Raw genomic sequence first — 19,183 nt, 5'->3', positions numbered from 1 at the left:
CCAGGCCTGCCCCGCGCCGGGGCGCAGGGACCCCTTAAGCTCTGCTCTACGCCTCCTCTTTCTTATCTCCTTGGGCTAAAATTAACCCGGGACAAAGCTCGGCGCAGCCTGGGCTCCCCCTCCTCCTCCAGAGAGCACGGGAGGCTGGCGGCCCCTTCCCACCACCCCGCCGCCCCTCCCGGGCCAGCGCCACTGCCACTCCTGCTGTCCCCGGGCTCTGCCGGGTTCCCCCCGGGACCCCCCAGCCCGGCTGGTAGGAGGCTGATGGTGCCAGGCAGGGTGGGATTAGGGCCGGTGTGGGGCGCCTTAGGGTGGCTGTTGATGGGATTTACCCACCGGGGAGGAGGGGGAGAGGAAAGCACTGGCTCCGACACTCCGCCTGCTTGTGGCTCCCACTTGCCCAAGCTTGTGCATAGCGGAGAACCTGTCCCAGTAGCTGTTCCGTGGCTGTTTCACACCTCCAGGCAGGTGGTAAGCAGCTCTCTGACCCTACCATAATGTCATGACCTACAATTGACGCTCTTGGGCAAGCTCATTCCCATGCAGCCTCCTCAGAAAATGACTGCTGAGGCCATCTGCAGCGACTCGGCCTTCTAGCGGCTGCCCTAGTGAGGGTCGGGGTGGCTGCATGGTCACCACAGCGTGTGGCATGGGAAGGCCGTGGCAGGTGTATCACACCAGGACTGCCTGGAAAAAAAAGCTGCTGAGCGAAAGGGGTGGCATGTGCTGTGCCTACACTGCCCTCAGTGCCACATCCATGGAACAGACTGGCTCCCTTCACCCAAGCGGTGTGGAGAGGAGAGCAGGGAGCTGCTGCAGGGCCACCCACCACCCTTGAGACTCAGGAGCCCAGAGGCCCTTGTGCAGCAGCAGGGTGTCCCAGACCTGAGCAAAGCTAAGGGGAAGACACCAAGAGCACAGCAAGGGTGCCATCTGCTGGAGGTAAACATCTGGGGTATGACAGCCGGGAAATAAAATGAAGAAAGCAACAGACAACTGCAAAATACCATCAGGAAAAGGAAGACGGAAAAAGAAAAAGGACTATCGATATGAAGACCTGTTCTTGTTGATCATGATAACTGTGTACGGCTACTGGGAAAAGTGTACTACTAGGAAATGTTATAGGCACTGAACCTGGTCAAGAACTATGGCACAAGTTGGAAGCATGTCAGTCAGAGATGTTACTGGGTCAGGGGGCTCTTATATAGGCTGTTGATTTATGAGTAGCTATGCTTTGTTGTGGTAGGGTTCTGGTAAACCGGGGTTGACATGTGACAGGGTTGCCTGTTACTTCAGTATGTGAGTCATTGGAGCTGTACTGGGCTGAGAGGGCGAGGTGGGGGATGCTGTCCAGGTCTGTTATTGGGGCAGGGAGAATGTCCTTTGAGATATGAATGCGTACGTCTCCCTCTATTGTAGTGCTGTGGTTCTCCTCTGCCAGGATTGCTGTTCATTCAGTGTGTGGGTTCCAGGGACTGTGGTAGTCTTTATGTTTCTTTGGGGATGGCTACAGCGTCGTACATGAGCATGTGGCAGGTTTGTGGAGAGGGCTGCTGGCGGGAGAGGGGGTGCCTACGGCCATACCACCCTGAGAACGCCCGATCTCGTCTGATCTCGGAAGCTAAGCAGGGTCGGGCCCGGTTAGTACTTGGATGGGAGACCGCCTGGGAATACCGGGTGCTGTAGGCTTTTTACCGAGGGGCGCCTGCGGGAAGCCCCCCCCCTTTTGCGGCAGGGGCGTTGCGGAGGCTTGGGGGCCTTGCGCGTGAGCTGGTGCTGCTTGCGCGGGTCAGGTCAGGCTGGTGGGGCGGGCGGGCGCGGTGGCGGCCTGCTGCCCCGCAGCCTCGTTGCGGAGGGCCGAAGCGTGGCGTGGGAGCGAGCGTGGCAGCCGCCTGTTGCGAGGGCTGCCGTTAGGTAGCGGGGGGCCGTTGCGTTGCGGCCGGTAGGTGCAGGCGTTGTTGCGCGCGTGGTGCTGGTGGTTCAGGTGTGCGCGGGGATTGCCTGCTGCTGCCCTGGCCGGTGAGCGAGGAGGGCTGTAGGGCGGTGTGCGAGCAGGGTAGGTGTTTGTTGTCGCGGTCTGCATGGGCGCGGTGCGGGGCAGGTGCGTGCTGGGGGTAGTTGCGTGTGTTGCGTTGGGTGTTGGTTGTGTGTCGGGTGTGCGGGGTCGGTTGCGGGCGCCCTGCGTCGGGGTTGTGGGTGTCTGCAGGGTTGTGCGTGAGCGTGTGTGGCGTTTGTGGAGAGGGCTGCTGGCGGGAGAGGGGGTGCCTACGGCCATACCACCCTGAGAACGCCCGATCTCGTCTGATCTCGGAAGCTAAGCAGGGTCGGGCCCGGTTAGTACTTGGATGGGAGACCGCCTGGGAATACCGGGTGCTGTAGGCTTTTTACCGAGGGGCGCCTGCGGGAAGCCCCCCCCCTTTTGCGGCAGGGGCGTTGCGGAGGCTTGGGGGCCTTGCGCGTGAGCTGGTGCTGCTTGCGCGGGTCAGGTCAGGCTGGTGGGGCGGGCGGGCGCGGTGGCGGCCTGCTGCCCCGCAGCCTCGTTGCGGAGGGCCGAAGCGTGGCGTGGGAGCGAGCGTGGCAGCCGCCTGTTGCGAGGGCTGCCGTTAGGTAGCGGGGGGCCGTTGCGTTGCGGCCGGTAGGTGCAGGCGTTGTTGCGCGCGTGGTGCTGGTGGTTCAGGTGTGCGCGGGGATTGCCTGCTGCTGCCCTGGCCGGTGAGCGAGGAGGGCTGTAGGGCGGTGTGCGAGCAGGGTAGGTGTTTGTTGTCGCGGTCTGCATGGGCGCGGTGCGGGGCAGGTGCGTGCTGGGGGTAGTTGCGTGTGTTGCGTTGGGTGTTGGTTGTGTGTCGGGTGTGCGGGGTCGGTTGCGGGCGCCCTGCGTCGGGGTTGTGGGTGTCTGCAGGGTTGTGCGTGAGCTGAGCGTGTGTGGCGTTTGTGGAGAGGGCTGCTGGCGGGAGAGGGGGTGCCTACGGCCATACCACCCTGAGAACGCCCGATCTCGTCTGATCTCGGAAGCTAAGCAGGGTTGGGCCCGGTTAGTACTTGGATGGGAGACCGCCTGGGAATACCGGGTGCTGTAGGCTTTTTACCGAGGGGCGCCTGCGGGAAGCCCCCCCCCTTTTGCGGCAGGGGCGTTGCGGAGGCTTGGGGGCCTTGCGCGTGAGCTGGTGCTGCTTGCGCGGGTCAGGTCAGGCTGGTGGGGCGGGCGGGCGCGGTGGCGGCCTGCTGCCCCGCAGCCTCGTTGCGGAGGGCCGAAGCGTGGCGTGGGAGCGAGCGTGGCAGCCGCCTGTTGCGAGGGCTGCCGTTAGGTAGCGGGGGGCCGTTGCGTTGCGGCCGGTAGGTGCAGGCGTTGTTGCGCGCGTGGTGCTGGTGGTTCAGGTGTGCGCGGGGATTGCCTGCTGCTGCCCTGGCCGGTGAGCGAGGAGGGCTGTAGGGCGGTGTGCGAGCAGGGTAGGTGTTTGTTGTCGCGGTCTGCATGGGCGCGGTGCGGGGCAGGTGCGTGCTGGGGGTAGTTGCGTGTGTTGCGTTGGGTGTTGGTTGTGTGTCGGGTGTGCGGGGTCGGTTGCGGGCGCCCTGCGTCGGGGTTGTGGGTGTCTGCAGGGTTGTGCGTGAGCGTGTGTGGCGTTTGTGGAGGGGGCTGCTGGCGGGAGAGGGGGTGCCTACGGCCATACCACCCTGAGAACGCCCGATCTCGTCTGATCTCGGAAGCTAAGCAGGGTCGGGCCCGGTTAGTACTTGGATGGGAGACCGCCTGGGAATACCGGGTGCTGTAGGCTTTTTACCGAGGGGCGCCTGCGGGAAGCCCCCCCCCTTTTGCGGCAGGGGCGTTGCGGAGGCTTGGGGGCCTTGCGCGTGAGCTGGTGCTGCTTGCGCGGGTCAGGTCAGGCTGGTGGGGCGGGCGGGCGCGGTGGCGGCCTGCTGCCCCGCAGCCTCGTTGCGGAGGGCCGAAGTGTGGCGTGGGAGCGAGCGTGGCAGCCGCCTGTTGCGAGGGCTGCCGTTAGGTAGCGGGGGGCCGTTGCGTTGCGGCCGGTAGGTGCAGGCGTTGTTGCGCGCGTGGTGCTGGTGGTTCAGGTGTGCGCGGGGATTGCCTGCTGCTGCCCTGGCCGGTGAGCGAGGAGGGCTGTAGGGCGGTGTGCGAGCAGGGTAGGTGTTTGTTGTCGCGGTCTGCATGGGCGCGGTGCGGGGCAGGTGCGTGCTGGGGGTAGTTGCGTGTGTTGCGTTGGGTGTTGGTTGTGTGTCGGGTGTGCGGGGTCGGTTGCGGGCGCCCTGCGTCGGGGTTGTGGGTGTCTGCAGGGTTGTGCGTGAGCGTGTGTGGCGTTTGTGGAGAGGGCTGCTGGCGGGAGAGGGGGTGCCTACGGCCATACCACCCTGAGAACGCCCGATCTCGTCTGATCTCGGAAGCTAAGCAGGGTCGGGCCCGGTTAGTACTTGGATGGGAGACCGCCTGGGAATACCGGGTGCTGTAGGCTTTTTACCGAGGGGCGCCTGCGGGAAGCCCCCCCCCTTTTGCGGCAGGGGCGTTGCGGAGGCTTGGGGGCCTTGCGCGTGAGCTGGTGCTGCTTGCGCGGGTCAGGTCAGGCTGGTGGGGCGGGCGGGCGCGGTGGCGGCCTGCTGCCCCGCAGCCTCGTTGCGGAGGGCCGAAGCGTGGCGTGGGAGCGAGCGTGGCAGCCGCCTGTTGCGAGGGCTGCCGTTAGGTAGCGGGGGGCCGTTGCGTTGCGGCCGGTAGGTGCAGGCGTTGTTGCGCGCGTGGTGCTGGTGGTTCAGGTGTGCGCGGGGATTGCCTGCTGCTGCCCTGGCCGGTGAGCGGGGAGGGCTGTAGGGCGGTGTGCGAGCAGGGTAGGTGTTTGTTGTCGCGGTCTGCATGGGCGCGGTGCGGGGCAGGTGCGTGCTGGGGGTAGTTGCGTGTGTTGCGTTGGGTGTTGGTTGTGTGTCGGGTGTGCGGGGTCGGTTGCGGGCGCCCTGCGTCGGGGTTGTGGGTGTCTGCAGGGTTGTGCGTGAGCGTGTGTGGCGTTTGTGGAGAGGGCTGCTGGCGGGAGAGGGGGTGCCTACGGCCATACCACCCTGAGAACGCCCGATCTCGTCTGATCTCGGAAGCTAAGCAGGGTCGGGCCCGGTTAGTACTTGGATGGGAGACCGCCTGGGAATACCGGGTGCTGTAGGCTTTTTACCGAGGGGCGCCTGCGGGAAGCCCCCCCCCTTTTGCGGCAGGGGCGTTGCGGAGGCTTGGGGGCCTTGCGCGTGAGCTGGTGCTGCTTGCGCGGGTCAGGTCAGGCTGGTGGGGCGGGCGGGCGCGGTGGCGGCCTGCTGCCCCGCAGCCTCGTTGCGGAGGGCCGAAGCGTGGCGTGGGAGCGAGCGTGGCAGCCGCCTGTTGCGAGGGCTGCCGTTAGGTAGCGGGGGGCCGTTGCGTTGCGGCCGGTAGGTGCAGGCATTGTTGCGCGCGTGGTGCTGGTGGTTCAGGTGTGCGCGGGGATTGCCTGCTGCTGCCCTGGCCGGTGAGCGAGGAGGGCTGTAGGGCAGTGTGCGAGCAGGGTAGGTGTTTGTTGTCGCGGTCTGCATGGGCGCGGTGCGGGGCAGGTGCGTGCTGGGGGTAGTTGCGTGTGTTGCGTTGGGTGTTGGTTGTGTGTCGGGTGTGCGGGGTCGGTTGCGGGCGCCCTGCGTCGGGGTTGTGGGTGTCTGCAGGGTTGTGCGTGAGCGTGTGTGGCGTTTGTGGAGGGGGCTGCTGGCGGGAGAGGGGGTGCCTACGGCCATACCACCCTGAGAACGCCCGATCTCGTCTGATCTCGGAAGCTAAGCAGGGTCGGGCCCGGTTAGTACTTGGATGGGAGACCGCCTGGGAATACCGGGTGCTGTAGGCTTTTTACCGAGGGGCGCCTGCGGGAAGCCCCCCCCCTTTTGCGGCAGGGGCGTTGCGGAGGCTTGGGGGCCTTGCGCGTGAGCTGGTGCTGCTTGCGCGGGTCAGGTCAGGCTGGTGGGGCGGGCGGGCGCGGTGGCGGCCTGCTGCCCCGCAGCCTCGTTGCGGAGGGCCGAAGCGTGGCGTGGGAGCGAGCGTGGCAGCCGCCTGTTGCGAGGGCTGCCGTTAGGTAGCGGGGGGCCGTTGCGTTGCGGCCGGTAGGTGCAGGCGTTGTTGCGCGCGTGGTGCTGGTGGTTCAGGTGTGCGCGGGGATTGCCTGCTGCTGCCCTGGCCGGTGAGCGAGGAGGGCTGTAGGGCAGTGTGCGAGCAGGGTAGGTGTTTGTTGTCGCGGTCTGCATGGGCGCGGTGCGGGGCAGGTGCGTGCTGGGGGTAGTTGCGTGTGTTGCGTTGGGTGTTGGTTGTGTGTCGGGTGTGCGGGGTCGGTTGCGGGCGCCCTGCGTCGGGGTTGTGGGTGTCTGCAGGGTTGTGCGTGAGCGTGTGTGGCGTTTGTGGAGGGGGCTGCTGGCGGGAGAGGGGGTGCCTACGGCCATACCACCCTGAGAACGCCCGATCTCGTCTGATCTCGGAAGCTAAGCAGGGTCGGGCCCGGTTAGTACTTGGATGGGAGACCGCCTGGGAATACCGGGTGCTGTAGGCTTTTTACCGAGGGGCGCCTGCGGGAAGCCCCCCCCCTTTTGCGGCAGGGGCGTTGCGGAGGCTTGGGGGCCTTGCGCGTGAGCTGGTGCTGCTTGCGCGGGTCAGGTCAGGCTGGTGGGGCGGGCGGGCGCGGTGGCGGCCTGCTGCCCCGCAGCCTCGTTGCGGAGGGCCGAAGCGTGGCGTGGGAGCGAGCGTGGCAGCCGCCTGTTGCGAGGGCTGCCGTTAGGTAGCGGGGGGCCGTTGCGTTGCGGCCGGTAGGTGCAGGCGTTGTTGCGCGCGTGGTGCTGGTGGTTCAGGTGTGCGCGGGGATTGCCTGCTGCTGCCCTGGCCGGTGAGCGAGGAGGGCTGTAGGGCAGTGTGCGAGCAGGGTAGGTGTTTGTTGTCGCGGTCTGCATGGGCGCGGTGCGGGGCAGGTGCGTGCTGGGGGTAGTTGCGTGTGTTGCGTTGGGTGTTGGTTGTGTGTCGGGTGTGCGGGGTCGGTTGCGGGCGCCCTGCGTCGGGGTTGTGGGTGTCTGCAGGGTTGTGCGTGAGCGTGTGTGGCGTTTGTGGAGGGGGCTGCTGGCGGGAGAGGGGGTGCCTACGGCCATACCACCCTGAGAACGCCCGATCTCGTCTGATCTCGGAAGCTAAGCAGGGTCGGGCCCGGTTAGTACTTGGATGGGAGACCGCCTGGGAATACCGGGTGCTGTAGGCTTTTTACCGAGGGGCGCCTGCGGGAAGCCCCCCCCCCTTTGCGGCAGGGGCGTTGCGGAGGCTTGGGGGCCTTGCGCGTGAGCTGGTGCTGCTTGCGCGGGTCAGGTCAGGCTGGTGGGGCGGGCGGGCGCGGTGGCGGCCTGCTGCCCCGCAGCCTCGTTGCGGAGGGCCGAAGCGTGGCGTGGGAGCGAGCGTGGCAGCCGCCTGTTGCGAGGGCTGCCGTTAGGTAGCGGGGGGCCGTTGCGTTGCGGCCGGTAGGTGCAGGCGTTGTTGCGCGCGTGGTGCTGGTGGTTCAGGTGTGCGCGGGGATTGCCTGCTGCTGCCCTGGCCGGTGAGCGAGGAGGGCTGTAGGGCAGTGTGCGAGCAGGGTAGGTGTTTGTTGTCGCGGTCTGCATGGGCGCGGTGCGGGGCAGGTGCGTGCTGGGGGTAGTTGCGTGTGTTGCGTTGGGTGTTGGTTGTGTGTCGGGTGTGCGGGGTCGGTTGCGGGCGCCCTGCGTCGGGGTTGTGGGTGTCTGCAGGGTTGTGCGTGAGCGTGTGTGGCGTTTGTGGAGAGGGCTGCTGGCGGGAGAGGGGGTGCCTACGGCCATACCACCCTGAGAACGCCCGATCTCGTCTGATCTCGGAAGCTAAGCAGGGTCGGGCCCGGTTAGTACTTGGATGGGAGACCGCCTGGGAATACCGGGTGCTGTAGGCTTTTTACCGAGGGGCGCCTGCGGGAAGCCCCCCCCCTTTTGCGGCAGGGGCGTTGCGGAGGCTTGGGGGCCTTGCGCGTGAGCTGGTGCTGCTTGCGCGGGTCGGGTCAGGCTGGTGGGGCGGGCGGGCGCGGTGGCGGCCTGCTGCCCCGCAGCCTCGTTGCGGAGGGCCGAAGCGTGGCGTGGGAGCGAGCGTGGCAGCCGCCTGTTGCGAGGGCTGCCGTTAGGTAGCGGGGGGCCGTTGCGTTGCGGCCGGTAGGTGCAGGCGTTGTTGCGCGCGTGGTGCTGGTGGTTCAGGTGTGCGCGGGGATTGCCTGCTGCTGCCCTGGCCGGTGAGCGAGGAGGGCTGTAGGGCAGTGTGCGAGCAGGGTAGGTGTTTGTTGTCGCGGTCTGCATGGGCGCGGTGCGGGGCAGGTGCGTGCTGGGGGTAGTTGCGTGTGTTGCGTTGGGTGTTGGTTGTGTGTCGGGTGTGCGGGGTCGGTTGCGGGCGCCCTGCGTCGGGGTTGTGGGTGTCTGCAGGGTTGTGCGTGAGCGTGTGTGGCGTTTGTGGAGGGGGGCTGCTGGCGGGAGAGGGGGTGCCTACGGCCATACCACCCTGAGAACGCCCGATCTCGTCTGATCTCGGAAGCTAAGCAGGGTCGGGCCCGGTTAGTACTTGGATGGGAGACCGCCTGGGAATACCGGGTGCTGTAGGCTTTTTACCGAGGGGCGCCTGCGGGAAGCCCCCCCCCTTTTGCGGCAGGGGCGTTGCGGAGGCTTGGGGGCCTTGCGCGTGAGCTGGTGCTGCTTGCGCGGGTCAGGTCAGGCTGGTGGGGCGGGCGGGCGCGGTGGCGGCCTGCTGCCCCGCAGCCTCGTTGCGGAGGGCCGAAGCGTGGCGTGGGAGCGAGCGTGGCAGCCGCCTGTTGCGAGGGCTGCCGTTAGGTAGCGGGGGGCCGTTGCGTTGCGGCCGGTAGGTGCAGGCGTTGTTGCGCGCGTGGTGCTGGTGGTTCAGGTGTGCGCGGGGATTGCCTGCTGCTGCCCTGGCCGGTGAGCGAGGAGGGCTGTAGGGCGGTGTGCGAGCAGGGTAGGTGTTTGTTGTCGCGGTCTGCATGGGCGCGGTGCGGGGCAGGTGCGTGCTGGGGGGTAGTTGCGTGTGTTGCGTTGGGTGTTGGTTGTGTGTCGGGTGTGCGGGGTCGGTTGCGGGCGCCCTGCGTCGGGGTTGTGGGTGTCTGCAGGGTTGTGCGTGAGCGTGTGTGGCGTTTGTGGAGGGGGCTGCTGGCGGGAGAGGGGGTGCCTACGGCCATACCACCCTGAGAACGCCCGATCTCGTCTGATCTCGGAAGCTAAGCAGGGTCGGGCCCGGTTAGTACTTGGATGGGAGACCGCCTGGGAATACCGGGTGCTGTAGGCTTTTTACCGAGGGGCGCCTGCGGGAAGCCCCCCCCCTTTTGCGGCAGGGGCGTTGCGGAGGCTTGGGGGCCTTGCGCGTGAGCTGGTGCTGCTTGCGCGGGTCAGGTCAGGCTGGTGGGGCGGGCGGGCGCGGTGGCGGCCTGCTGCCCCGCAGCCTCGTTGCGGAGGGCCGAAGCGTGGCGTGGGAGCGAGCGTGGCAGCCGCCTGTTGCGAGGGCTGCCGTTAGGTAGCGGGGGGCCGTTGCGTTGCGGCCGGTAGGTGCAGGCGTTGTTGCGCGCGTGGTGCTGGTGGTTCAGGTGTGCGCGGGGATTGCCTGCTGCTGCCCTGGCCGGTGAGCGAGGAGGGCTGTAGGGCAGTGTGCGAGCAGGGTAGGTGTTTGTTGTCGCGGTCTGCATGGGCGCGGTGCGGGGCAGGTGCATGCTGGGGGTAGTTGCGTGTGTTGCGTTGGGTGTTGGTTGTGTGTCGGGTGTGCGGGGTCGGTTGCGGGCGCCCTGCGTCGGGGTTGTGGGTGTCTGCAGGGTTGTGCGTGAGCGTGTGTGGCGTTTGTGGAGAGGGCTGCTGGCGGGAGAGGGGGTGCCTACGGCCATACCACCCTGAGAACGCCCGATCTCGTCTGATCTCGGAAGCTAAGCAGGGTCGGGCCCGGTTAGTACTTGGATGGGAGACCGCCTGGGAATACCGGGTGCTGTAGGCTTTTTACCGAGGGGCGCCTGCGGGAAGCCCCCCCCCCTTTTGCGGCAGGGGCGTTGCGGAGGCTTGGGGGCCTTGCGCGTGAGCTGGTGCTGCTTGCGCGGGTCAGGTCAGGCTGGTGGGGCGGGCGGGCGCGGTGGCGGCCTGCTGCCCCGCAGCCTCGTTGCGGAGGGCCGAAGCGTGGCGTGGGAGCGAGCGTGGCAGCCGCCTGTTGCGAGGGCTGCCGTTAGGTAGCGGGGGGCCGTTGCGTTGCGGCCGGTAGGTGCAGGCGTTGTTGCGCGCGTGGTGCTGGTGGTTCAGGTGTGCGCGGGGATTGCCTGCTGCTGCCCTGGCCGGTGAGCGAGGAGGGCTGTAGGGCGGTGTGCGAGCAGGGTAGGTGTTTGTTGTCGCGGTCTGCATGGGCGCGGTGCGGGGCAGGTGCGTGCTGGGGGTAGTTGCGTGTGTTGCGTTGGGTGTTGGTTGTGTGTCGGGTGTGCGGGGTCGGTTGCGGGCGCCCTGCGTCGGGGTTGTGGGTGTCTGCAGGGTTGTGCGTGAGCGTGTGTGGCGTTTGTGGAGAGGGCTGCTGGCGGGAGAGGGGGTGCCTACGGCCATACCACCCTGAGAACGCCCGATCTCGTCTGATCTCGGAAGCTAAGCAGGGTCGGGCCCGGTTAGTACTTGGATGGGAGACCGCCTGGGAATACCGGGTGCTGTAGGCTTTTTACCGAGGGGCGCCTGCGGGAAGCCCCCCCCCTTTTGCGGCAGGGGCGTTGCGGAGGCTTGGGGGCCTTGCGCGTGAGCTGGTGCTGCTTGCGCGGGTCGGGTCAGGCTGGTGGGGCGGGCGGGCGCGGTGGCGGCCTGCTGCCCCGCAGCCTCGTTGCGGAGGGCCGAAGCGTGGCGTGGGAGCGAGCGTGGCAGCCGCCTGTTGCGAGGGCTGCCGTTAGGTAGCGGGGGGCCGTTGCGTTGCGGCCGGTAGGTGCAGGCGTTGTTGCGCGCGTGGTGCTGGTGGTTCAGGTGTGCGCGGGGATTGCCTGCTGCTGCCCTGGCCGGTGAGCGAGGAGGGCTGTAGGGCGGTGTGCGAGCAGGGTAGGTGTTTGTTGTCGCGGTCTGCATGGGCGCGGTGCGGGGCAGGTGCATGCTGGGGGTAGTTGCGTGTGTTGCGTTGGGTGTTGGTTGTGTGTCGGGTGTGCGGGGTCGGTTGCGGGCGCCCTGCGTCGGGGTTGTGGGTGTCTGCAGGGTTGTGCGTGAGCGTGTGTGGCGTTTGTGGAGAGGGCTGCTGGCGGGAGAGGGGGTGCCTACGGCCATACCACCCTGAGAACGCCCGATCTCGTCTGATCTCGGAAGCTAAGCAGGGTCGGGCCCGGTTAGTACTTGGATGGGAGACCGCCTGGGAATACCGGGTGCTGTAGGCTTTTTACCGAGGGGCGCCTGCGGGAAGCCCCCCCCCTTTTGCGGCAGGGGCGTTGCGGAGGCTTGGGGGCCTTGCGCGTGAGCTGGTGCTGCTTGCGCGGGTCAGGTCAGGCTGGTGGGGCGGGCGGGCGCGGTGGCGGCCTGCTGCCCCGCAGCCTCGTTGCGGAGGGCCGAAGCGTGGCGTGGGAGCGAGCGTGGCAGCCGCCTGTTGCGAGGGCTGCCGTTAGGTAGCGGGGGGCCGTTGCGTTGCGGCCGGTAGGTGCAGGCGTTGTTGCGCGCGTGGTGCTGGTGGTTCAGGTGTGCGCGGGGATTGCCTGCTGCTGCCCTGGCCGGTGAGCGAGGAGGGCTGTAGGGCGGTGTGCGAGCAGGGTAGGTGTTTGTTGTCGCGGTCTGCATGGGCGCGGTGCGGGGCAGGTGCGTGCTGGGGGTAGTTGCGTGTGTTGCGTTGGGTGTTGGTTGTGTGTCGGGTGTGCGGGGTCGGTTGCGGGCGCCCTGCGTCGGGGTTGTGGGTGTCTGCAGGGTTGTGCGTGAGCTGAGCGTGTGTGGCGTTTGTGGAGAGGGCTGCTGGCGGGAGAGGGGGTGCCTACGGCCATACCACCCTGAGAACGCCCGATCTCGTCTGATCTCGGAAGCTAAGCAGGGTCGGGCCCGGTTAGTACTTGGATGGGAGACCGCCTGGGAATACCGGGTGCTGTAGGCTTTTTACCGAGGGGCGCCTGCGGGAAGCCCCCCCCCTTTTGCGGCAGGGGCGTTGCGGAGGCTTGGGGGCCTTGCGCGTGAGCTGGTGCTGCTTGCGCGGGTCAGGTCAGGCTGGTGGGGCGGGCGGGCGCGGTGGCGGCCTGCTGCCCCGCAGCCTCGTTGCGGAGGGCCGAAGCGTGGCGTGGGAGCGAGCGTGGCAGCCGCCTGTTGCGAGGGCTGCCGTTAGGTAGCGGGGGGCCGTTGCGTTGCGGCCGGTAGGTGCAGGCATTGTTGCGCGCGTGGTGCTGGTGGTTCAGGTGTGCGCGGGGATTGCCTGCTGCTGCCCTGGCCGGTGAGCGAGGAGGGCTGTAGGGCAGTGTGCGAGCAGGGTAGGTGTTTGTTGTCGCGGTCTGCATGGGCGCGGTGCGGGGCAGGTGCGTGCTGGGGGTAGTTGCGTGTGTTGCGTTGGGTGTTGGTTGTGTGTCGGGTGTGCGGGGTCGGTTGCGGGCGCCCTGCGTCGGGGTTGTGGGTGTCTGCAGGGTTGTGCGTGAGCGTGTGTGGCGTTTGTGGAGAGGGCTGCTGGCGGGAGAGGGGGTGCCTACGGCCATACCACCCTGAGAACGCCCGATCTCGTCTGATCTCGGAAGCTAAGCAGGGTCGGGCCCGGTTAGTACTTGGATGGGAGACCGCCTGGGAATACCGGGTGCTGTAGGCTTTTTACCGAGGGGCGCCTGCGGGAAGCCCCCCCCCTTTTGCGGCAGGGGCGTTGCGGAGGCTTGGGGGCCTTGCGCGTGAGCTGTGGGTGGTTGTTGGTGTAGGTTGGGCGGGCTTGCGTCTGTTTTCACCACTGGTGCTCTGTTGGGAGTATTTGTTTTTAATTAAAGTTTGGATGTCTGTGGTATTTTCTTTAGTTTGTTGGTATAGTTTTTCTGTGTGTGGTGTGTTTTTATGTTGTCCCGTTGAAGTGCTTCAGTTTTCTGCTGGTGTTGCTCATCCTCCGTGTGCTGTGTACTGTAGGGTTTTTATTTCTATTTGTGTTTACTGGGTTTTATTTTTTTTTCCCTCTTGTAGTTCCTTTATATTTTTCCTTTTTCTGATCTTATGTATGTATGCTGTGTGAACGCTGTGTCTATATTCTTCAGCTGTGACATGCTTTTTGCAGGACTCCGTTGTTTGCCTGCATGCTGTGACATTGCAGTGTTTGATGATGTCGCGTACTGTCGTGGTGCTGTAATGCTGATGAGTCCCTCGATACAGCGGCCCCTGCGCCTGTTACTACGCTGCCTGCACATTGAGGGCTCTGCTGGCAGGAGACTCTAGGTGAAGAGCCCATGGGTGTCTGCGAGGGGCCGTGCCATGCTCTGGAACGCCCACTGCAGGATCCCATCCCAGGTGCCCTGCAGAAGAACTCCCAGTGGTCACACTCCCTTTCCATTTCCCTCTCTGCCTCTGTCCCCACTCCCTCTGCCTTGCCCCCAGGCCAGCGTCACCCTCTTTGTCACACTGGAGTCCGGCATCTCGCTGTGATGGACTCTGCCCGTTGGTGTCCCCCCAAGTGCCATACCTCACCCAGGAGTGTGTCGAGCTCATCGCGGCTCAGCACTGGGTCGCTGCCAAGGGAACCATCCTCTGCCTGCGGGAGGAGACGTGGCCTGCCAGCTCTGTGGCCTGCCCGCTGCCTTCTGGCTTGGCCTTGGTGCCGGGATTCAATCCCTCACCTGCTGCTGCCCCAGCTTATCCCCCATCCTCTCCAGCACAGCGTCACTTACCCACCTCCAGCTACAGCCGGCCTGACCCTCACCCAGCTGAAGCGCTGTTCCTCACACCACCTCACCCGCCATGTCCCTGGCAGGGCCAGGCACTGCTTGTACCAACCTTTGCTGCCTGTAGTGGGTCACCAGTGGTGCTCTCTGTGCTGCCTGTGGCTGTGGTGCCTGCGCAGGATATGCAGAGCAGCGGCCCCCTACAACCGCCGGGGGTGACACGGACTGGACTGTCAAGGCAGCCCCCCTGCAAGGGGCTTTAGGGCCAGCATGGGGGGGATGACAGGAGCTCACCGGGGGTCTCCGCTGGGCACAGAGTAGTTTTGGGGTGCAGGGATCCAGGTGAAGCAGCGGCCACAGACGGTCTCATCCCTTGCACCCTGCCGGGTGCCGCACGTCTCCTCCCCCGGGGTCTCAGGGGGTCGCTCTACAGCCGCGTCTGCTCCCCGCAGCGGTGCTGGCTCAGCTGCACTCGCCATGCAGAAGCCGCACCGCCATGTCCCGCTGCACAGCCAGAGCATGGCAGTGAGGGACAGCCAGGGGACACTGGGGTCCCCATGGTGCCCCGGAGCTCACCTGGGGACACGGGGCAGCGGGGGCACCAGGCAGGTGAGGTGGAAGGCCCTGGGGCAGCCGTCGCAGCAGATGAGCTCACCGCCATCGCCACAGGCCGCACACTCATCCTCGTTCTCCTGTCCCGGGGGATCACCGATCCCCCCAGCAGGCTGCAACCCTGGCTATAGCAGGGCTTAGGCTGGCAGGCGACCCCGTAGCCTGGCACCCCCCCTTCCCCCCCCAAACTCTGCACCCAGCCCACCACCTGCTTTCAGGGTAGGAATTGCCTGTTTCCAGGGGGCTGTAGCGTGGTGACCCTGGCAGCTGAGCCCCTGTTGCTCAGCCAGGCCAAAGGGACACGCCAGGGACACCTGATGCCCCTGGCTCAGTGGGTGCCTCTCGGGGTGCAGCAGATGCCAGGCCCGGGGCTCACCTGGTGGGGGACAGGGTTGGGGAGGGGTGCGGTGGGCACTGGCAGCCGGCCCTGGGGGTGCAGCTGGGGCTCCCTGCTCTGTGGGAGGGAAGAGAGAAGTGCTGGGAGGAGCTGCCAGGACAGCCCAGTTTGGGGGGCACCCCCACGGCATGGCTGTGCTGCCCGGCAGGGACAACCCTCCGCCACAGCCTCAGGCAGCTGCAAAAGTGGGGTGACAACATGTGATGGTGAGGTCCGTACGCTTTGGGGTGCCTTGGGCCGGGCAGGGGGCTTCAGGCTGCGGCTCCTGCTCCTGGCCCCCGGCTCCTCGCCAGCAGCGGGGGTGCATGGCTCGTCCCTGGCTTTGCTGCCCGCCTTGGAGCTGCCTGTGAGAGAGGCCGAGAGCAGCTCCAGCAGGACCCCCACCCCCCCACCCCCTGCCCGGGGTGGCTCCTGAATCTGGGGGGCTAAACTGGGCAGGGGGCTGGTTGGGCAGGGCTGGGGGGCACCTACCTGGCTCCAGCACATGTTTGATGAGGATGCCCTCGACGGCCCCACGAGTGACGGGTACCTCAGTGCCCGCCACAGCCACCGCTCTCTGCACCGAGGCAGCCACTGCCTGCAGGGCTGCAGGCAGGGGGGCAGCTCAGCAGGGCAAGCAGCCCCCCACCCTCCTCTGCAGACAAACGGGGTGCACAGCCAGACGCTGCCCAGGGGGCCTGGCACTCACCACCAGCACGAGCGGTGCGGGGGGCATCCGTGCCCTCCGGCTTCCTCACGGTCCTCACCTTCACCAGGGGCCCTGTGAGGTTGTGAGGGTGGGCGTCGGGGAGCACAGCACCCTGCTGCCTCAAGGACCCCCTCGTGCCCCACCCCATCTCCATCCCGCTCCAGGTCTCCGTACCGGGGCTGGCAGTGTGCCGTGGGGAGGGCTGCGTTGGCCGGGCCCCATCCTGCTCCTCGAGGGCTTTCCTCTTGCATTGGGGTCTGTGTGGGGCCGGCGCCATGGGGCTGGGGGATAGACGCCTGCCACGGCGCTGCCGCCCCAGCTCCACCTCTGCAAGGGGAACATGGAGAAGGACAGGCACAGCTGGCCCTGGGTGCCACCCCTGCCCACCAGCAGCCGCCGGGGATGCCAGCCTCTCCTGCCCGGCCCCCTGCTACCTCTGGGGAAGGCGCCGCGGAGGGGCCGGAGCCGGCTGTAGCGCTCCAGGTTGTAGTCCTTGAAGAGGACAGCCCAGAAGTCACGGACAGCAGCAGCATCGCGGCCCAGCAGCCAGGTGAGCAGCGCGTGGAAAGCGCGGTGGGAGCCTTCCCGCTCCGTCCGGCTCAGCGTCTCCTGCCAGTGTCACTGTGGCCCATCAACACGTGTCCCCATGCCACCAGCTGGCCCCAGCCCCGCCATGGCGTGGCCATCCTCTCCCGCCCCGTGGCCTCACCTTGAAGATGTGCTCAGGGACAACATCGTGGTCAGCCAGACCATGCAGCAGCGGGAAGACATCGTCCACCGCCATGGCGATCTCGGTGCGGTGCAGCTTCAGCAGGTGCCGCAGGTCCCCTTCGCCCCCCAGCCCCGCCATGCTGTGGGGACACTGCCAGGGCTGAGCGGCCCACCCCAGCGCTCCCCTTTAATACGCCTTGGCCACCGACAGCGGACACCTCATCGGGCCCCACTCATTTCTGTACAAGGCTGTGTAACCTGAGAGCATCCTCGCTGCTTCCGGCTGCCCCCTCGCACCTCTGCAAGCCCCAGCCCCGGGGGCTAGGGTCAGGCTGCCCCCCAGCTCGGAGCACTGGCAGCCAGTGCGGCAGCATTAGCCGCTGCTGTGCAAGGACACCCGAACCCACCGCGACCATCCTGGGGAGAGGGGGCCAGCTGGGCTGAGGGCCCCCCACCTCTCTCCTCCCTGCGGTCAGCCAGGCATCACCCCAAAAGTCCTGGACTTTCCGCAGCACCTGCTTCTCTCATCCAGAAACTCAGCCATCCGAGCACGTGGGCAGTAACACCCCGACAGGGGGGAAATGGAGCGTTTGCCCTGGTGACCTGCAAACCACCTTCTGCAGGCTGGTGGGAAAGCGCTGACACAAAAGAAACTCCAAACACACATGTCCAGGTATGATTAGGGACACTGAACAAGCAAACAGCCCACGTAAAGAATCACTCCGCTGCCCTCTAGCCTGCCAGAGCGACGGCAGGGCCACCGGCATGCCCGGGGATTACCTGGGTGGGTGCTGCCTGCAGCTCTGCCATCACCCGCTCTGGGAAAAGGGCAATAAAGTGGTTTCACTGGATGCATGCAGCTGTAAAAAACTTGAAGCTGGGGGAAACAGAGCCCTTGGGAGCATCTGGCATAGGAAAGTCTGGGGTTCTGGCACTCCTTACCAGATGGCCGGGAAGGAGAGACCTCTAAAGCTCCTATCCCAAATCCCAAACGTTTGGGATTTCCCCAGGATTTATTTCCAGCCCCTCTGCCCCCGGAGATTGCACTCAGCAAGGCGATGCGGCTCAGAACATTCATTAGTAAGTGCTAAAAGACTGGGGCGGTATCTGCTGGCTCCAAAGCTGTGCCAGGAGGAAGCAGCTGCTGTCCAGAAACTCAGGAAGAATAACAAGGCAACACCCTCTGTGGGAGCAGGAAATACCCTGATACATGTCTGGTTAATAAATTAATGTGTGTACCCATGGAAATGCTTGGCCTGAGGCTCCTTTCAGCATTTGGGGGGACCTGTCCCACAGAGGCACTGGGAGCTGTGGGATGGGGGTCAGGCAGGAGCTGTGCTGGGTTCCTGTGCCCCACTCCAGGGTTTCAGTGCCCAGCTCCGTCACTGCAGGGATGGCTTTGCCACCACCTGCCTGATGTGCCCCCACCCCAGGGGACAAAACATGGGTGTCAGGCAAAGTGGGAGGTCCACCTCCCCTCCTGGAGCTCCCCTGTGGCCCAGCCACAGGTGCTGAGCACAAGCACACTCATGACAGTCTCACAGGTCTGCTCCACCCTTCCCAGAAAAGCCATTTTCCCTGGTGTCCCGCCTGTAGTGCCACAGTTTGTCACTCTAGAGGAGCTCCTGCACCTCTAGAACAAGGCTCCAGTGCTTGTGGTGGGGGCATCCTCCCTGTGCCCCCCCCGCCCACCTTCCCCTCGGTTATGGGAGCCCCTTTGCAGGCAGGTGCTGCCCAACACAGCCATAAGCTGTGCGCCCACAGAGCTGGGCTCAGACTTGTTTGAAATTCCAACTTTGTGACTGTTTCTGTGCTCTGAATCACAGATTGTTTTCCACATCCAGCCTGCTCAGCAGTGCAATAATTTGCATTTTGGGTTGTTTTCTCCCGGTTTCTTTCCCTTTCTCAGATGCTATGCAGGAGGCAGAGCAGCAGCTGGCAGGTGCCATGTGGAGAGGCACATCCAGGAGGTCGGTTGAGTGTTTCTGTATGACCTCACTTCGAGCAGACCTTGGCAGCAGTAAGGCACTTGTAAGGGCCACAAAAAGTCAGCTTTTGCTTGCAGAGGGGCATAAAACCCTCCCTGGGGCTGGCATGAGCCCTGCCTGGCTGCGAGGGCCTGTGGCTGGCGCGCAGAGGAGCCTGGCCACACTCAGGTTTCAGGAGCCCTCTCTTTTCTATTGCCCCCCCTTGCAGAAACCTGAGCCAAAGATTTAAGGCAGGCGAGCTCAATTTGAGCTCAAATCTGACTGCAAAGGCTCAAGATGTTTCTCCACCAACACCCAGTTAAATCAGCAACTCAGAATCCTTCAGAAGCATCTGCAGCCCCCGGGATGCCCCGATGCCGCCCTCCTGCGAAAAGCTGTTGAAGCAAACACGCCCTTTCCAGCGTTGCTTCCTTTCCTCTTTCCCTTCCACACGGGGGTTCTGTGATGCGAACCATCGCCCTGCGTGTCTCAGACACCGCCTGCCCCGTGGCTCCTCTTGCACAACACGTCCCTGAATCAGTCAGGAGAGAACAAGCAGGCGGGGCGCCCACCCACGGGCTCACGCCAGGAAGACAGGGTGCCCCCAACCTTGCCTCCGATACCCATTTCCCCAGGCCTGAAGCACACTGAGCCCAGCCCAAGTGAAGCCCTGTCACCGTGCACAGAGGTTTCATCCCTCTCCCCTTACCTTCAGCTGCTCCAGGCTCCAGCATTTTTGGTAAAAACAAAAAACAAAAAGGGCTGCAGGTGAGGCCCCGATCCTAGACTCCCGTTTCCAGCAGCTCACCTACTGCTGCCCCACGTGCCGTCTGGATGGGAGTGGGTCCACCCATGTGCTTCACAGCTGCTCCTGCAAGAGCCTGGGAGGGAGAGCTGGAGTAAAAAAGATTTATTTTAGCTTCAGTTTCCTCTTTCCTCCCCCTTTAGAAAGAAGAAACAAAAGCCCAGA

General features: G+C 65.5%; 1 protein-coding gene and 17 non-coding genes across 18 annotated transcripts; 17 read left to right on the top strand and 1 right to left on the bottom strand.

The window, feature by feature from the left end:
* The first annotated feature begins 1,570 nt into the window (after window positions 1-1,570).
* Window positions 1,571-1,689, top strand: LOC119157117. The gene has a single exon (XR_005107382.1). It is a non-coding gene; the product is annotated as a 5S ribosomal RNA (ribosomal RNA).
* Window positions 1,690-2,263: 574 nt separating this feature from the next.
* LOC119157116 lies at window positions 2,264-2,382 on the top strand. The gene has a single exon (XR_005107381.1). It is a non-coding gene; the product is annotated as a 5S ribosomal RNA (ribosomal RNA).
* Window positions 2,383-2,961: 579 nt separating this feature from the next.
* Window positions 2,962-3,080, top strand: LOC119157103. The gene has a single exon (XR_005107369.1). It is a non-coding gene; the product is annotated as a 5S ribosomal RNA (ribosomal RNA).
* Window positions 3,081-3,654: 574 nt separating this feature from the next.
* On the top strand, window positions 3,655-3,773 carry LOC119157114. Its single transcript, XR_005107379.1, has one exon. It is a non-coding gene; the product is annotated as a 5S ribosomal RNA (ribosomal RNA).
* A 574-nt stretch (window positions 3,774-4,347) lies between these two features.
* LOC119157113 lies at window positions 4,348-4,466 on the top strand. Its single transcript, XR_005107378.1, has one exon. It is a non-coding gene; the product is annotated as a 5S ribosomal RNA (ribosomal RNA).
* A 574-nt stretch (window positions 4,467-5,040) lies between these two features.
* On the top strand, window positions 5,041-5,159 carry LOC119157111. Its single transcript, XR_005107377.1, has one exon. It is a non-coding gene; the product is annotated as a 5S ribosomal RNA (ribosomal RNA).
* Window positions 5,160-5,733: 574 nt separating this feature from the next.
* On the top strand, window positions 5,734-5,852 carry LOC119157110. The gene has a single exon (XR_005107376.1). It is a non-coding gene; the product is annotated as a 5S ribosomal RNA (ribosomal RNA).
* A 574-nt stretch (window positions 5,853-6,426) lies between these two features.
* Window positions 6,427-6,545, top strand: LOC119157109. The gene has a single exon (XR_005107375.1). It is a non-coding gene; the product is annotated as a 5S ribosomal RNA (ribosomal RNA).
* Window positions 6,546-7,119: 574 nt separating this feature from the next.
* LOC119157108 lies at window positions 7,120-7,238 on the top strand. The gene has a single exon (XR_005107374.1). It is a non-coding gene; the product is annotated as a 5S ribosomal RNA (ribosomal RNA).
* Window positions 7,239-7,812: 574 nt separating this feature from the next.
* LOC119157107 lies at window positions 7,813-7,931 on the top strand. The gene has a single exon (XR_005107373.1). It is a non-coding gene; the product is annotated as a 5S ribosomal RNA (ribosomal RNA).
* Window positions 7,932-8,506: 575 nt separating this feature from the next.
* LOC119157106 lies at window positions 8,507-8,625 on the top strand. The gene has a single exon (XR_005107372.1). It is a non-coding gene; the product is annotated as a 5S ribosomal RNA (ribosomal RNA).
* Window positions 8,626-9,200: 575 nt separating this feature from the next.
* On the top strand, window positions 9,201-9,319 carry LOC119157105. Its single transcript, XR_005107371.1, has one exon. It is a non-coding gene; the product is annotated as a 5S ribosomal RNA (ribosomal RNA).
* Window positions 9,320-9,893: 574 nt separating this feature from the next.
* Window positions 9,894-10,012, top strand: LOC119157104. Its single transcript, XR_005107370.1, has one exon. It is a non-coding gene; the product is annotated as a 5S ribosomal RNA (ribosomal RNA).
* Window positions 10,013-10,587: 575 nt separating this feature from the next.
* On the top strand, window positions 10,588-10,706 carry LOC119157132. Its single transcript, XR_005107397.1, has one exon. It is a non-coding gene; the product is annotated as a 5S ribosomal RNA (ribosomal RNA).
* Window positions 10,707-11,280: 574 nt separating this feature from the next.
* LOC119157131 lies at window positions 11,281-11,399 on the top strand. The gene has a single exon (XR_005107396.1). It is a non-coding gene; the product is annotated as a 5S ribosomal RNA (ribosomal RNA).
* Window positions 11,400-11,978: 579 nt separating this feature from the next.
* LOC119157126 lies at window positions 11,979-12,097 on the top strand. Its single transcript, XR_005107391.1, has one exon. It is a non-coding gene; the product is annotated as a 5S ribosomal RNA (ribosomal RNA).
* A 574-nt stretch (window positions 12,098-12,671) lies between these two features.
* LOC119157115 lies at window positions 12,672-12,790 on the top strand. The gene has a single exon (XR_005107380.1). It is a non-coding gene; the product is annotated as a 5S ribosomal RNA (ribosomal RNA).
* Window positions 12,791-13,008: 218 nt separating this feature from the next.
* On the bottom strand, window positions 13,009-19,103 carry AIRE (autoimmune regulator). The gene is made up of 12 exons (XM_037407615.1): window positions 16,245-19,103; window positions 15,970-16,144; window positions 15,710-15,862; window positions 15,536-15,607; window positions 15,319-15,432; window positions 15,067-15,191; window positions 14,827-14,904; window positions 14,415-14,575; window positions 14,133-14,342; window positions 13,951-14,038; window positions 13,640-13,708; window positions 13,009-13,472 (listed from the first exon to the last, which is right to left on the bottom strand). The coding sequence occupies exons 1-12, from the start codon at window positions 16,383-16,385 to the stop codon at window positions 13,392-13,394; spliced, it is 1,467 nt and encodes a 488-aa protein (XP_037263512.1). The 5' UTR covers window positions 16,386-19,103; the 3' UTR covers window positions 13,009-13,391.
* Between the last annotated feature and the right edge of the window lie 80 nt (window positions 19,104-19,183).

The sequence above is a fragment of the Falco rusticolus genome, chromosome 13 (assembly GCF_015220075.1).
Source record: "Falco rusticolus isolate bFalRus1 chromosome 13, bFalRus1.pri, whole genome shotgun sequence".
Classification (NCBI taxonomy): Eukaryota; Metazoa; Chordata; class Aves; order Falconiformes; family Falconidae; genus Falco; species Falco rusticolus.
This window is presented reverse-complemented; position numbering and strand designations above follow the sequence as displayed.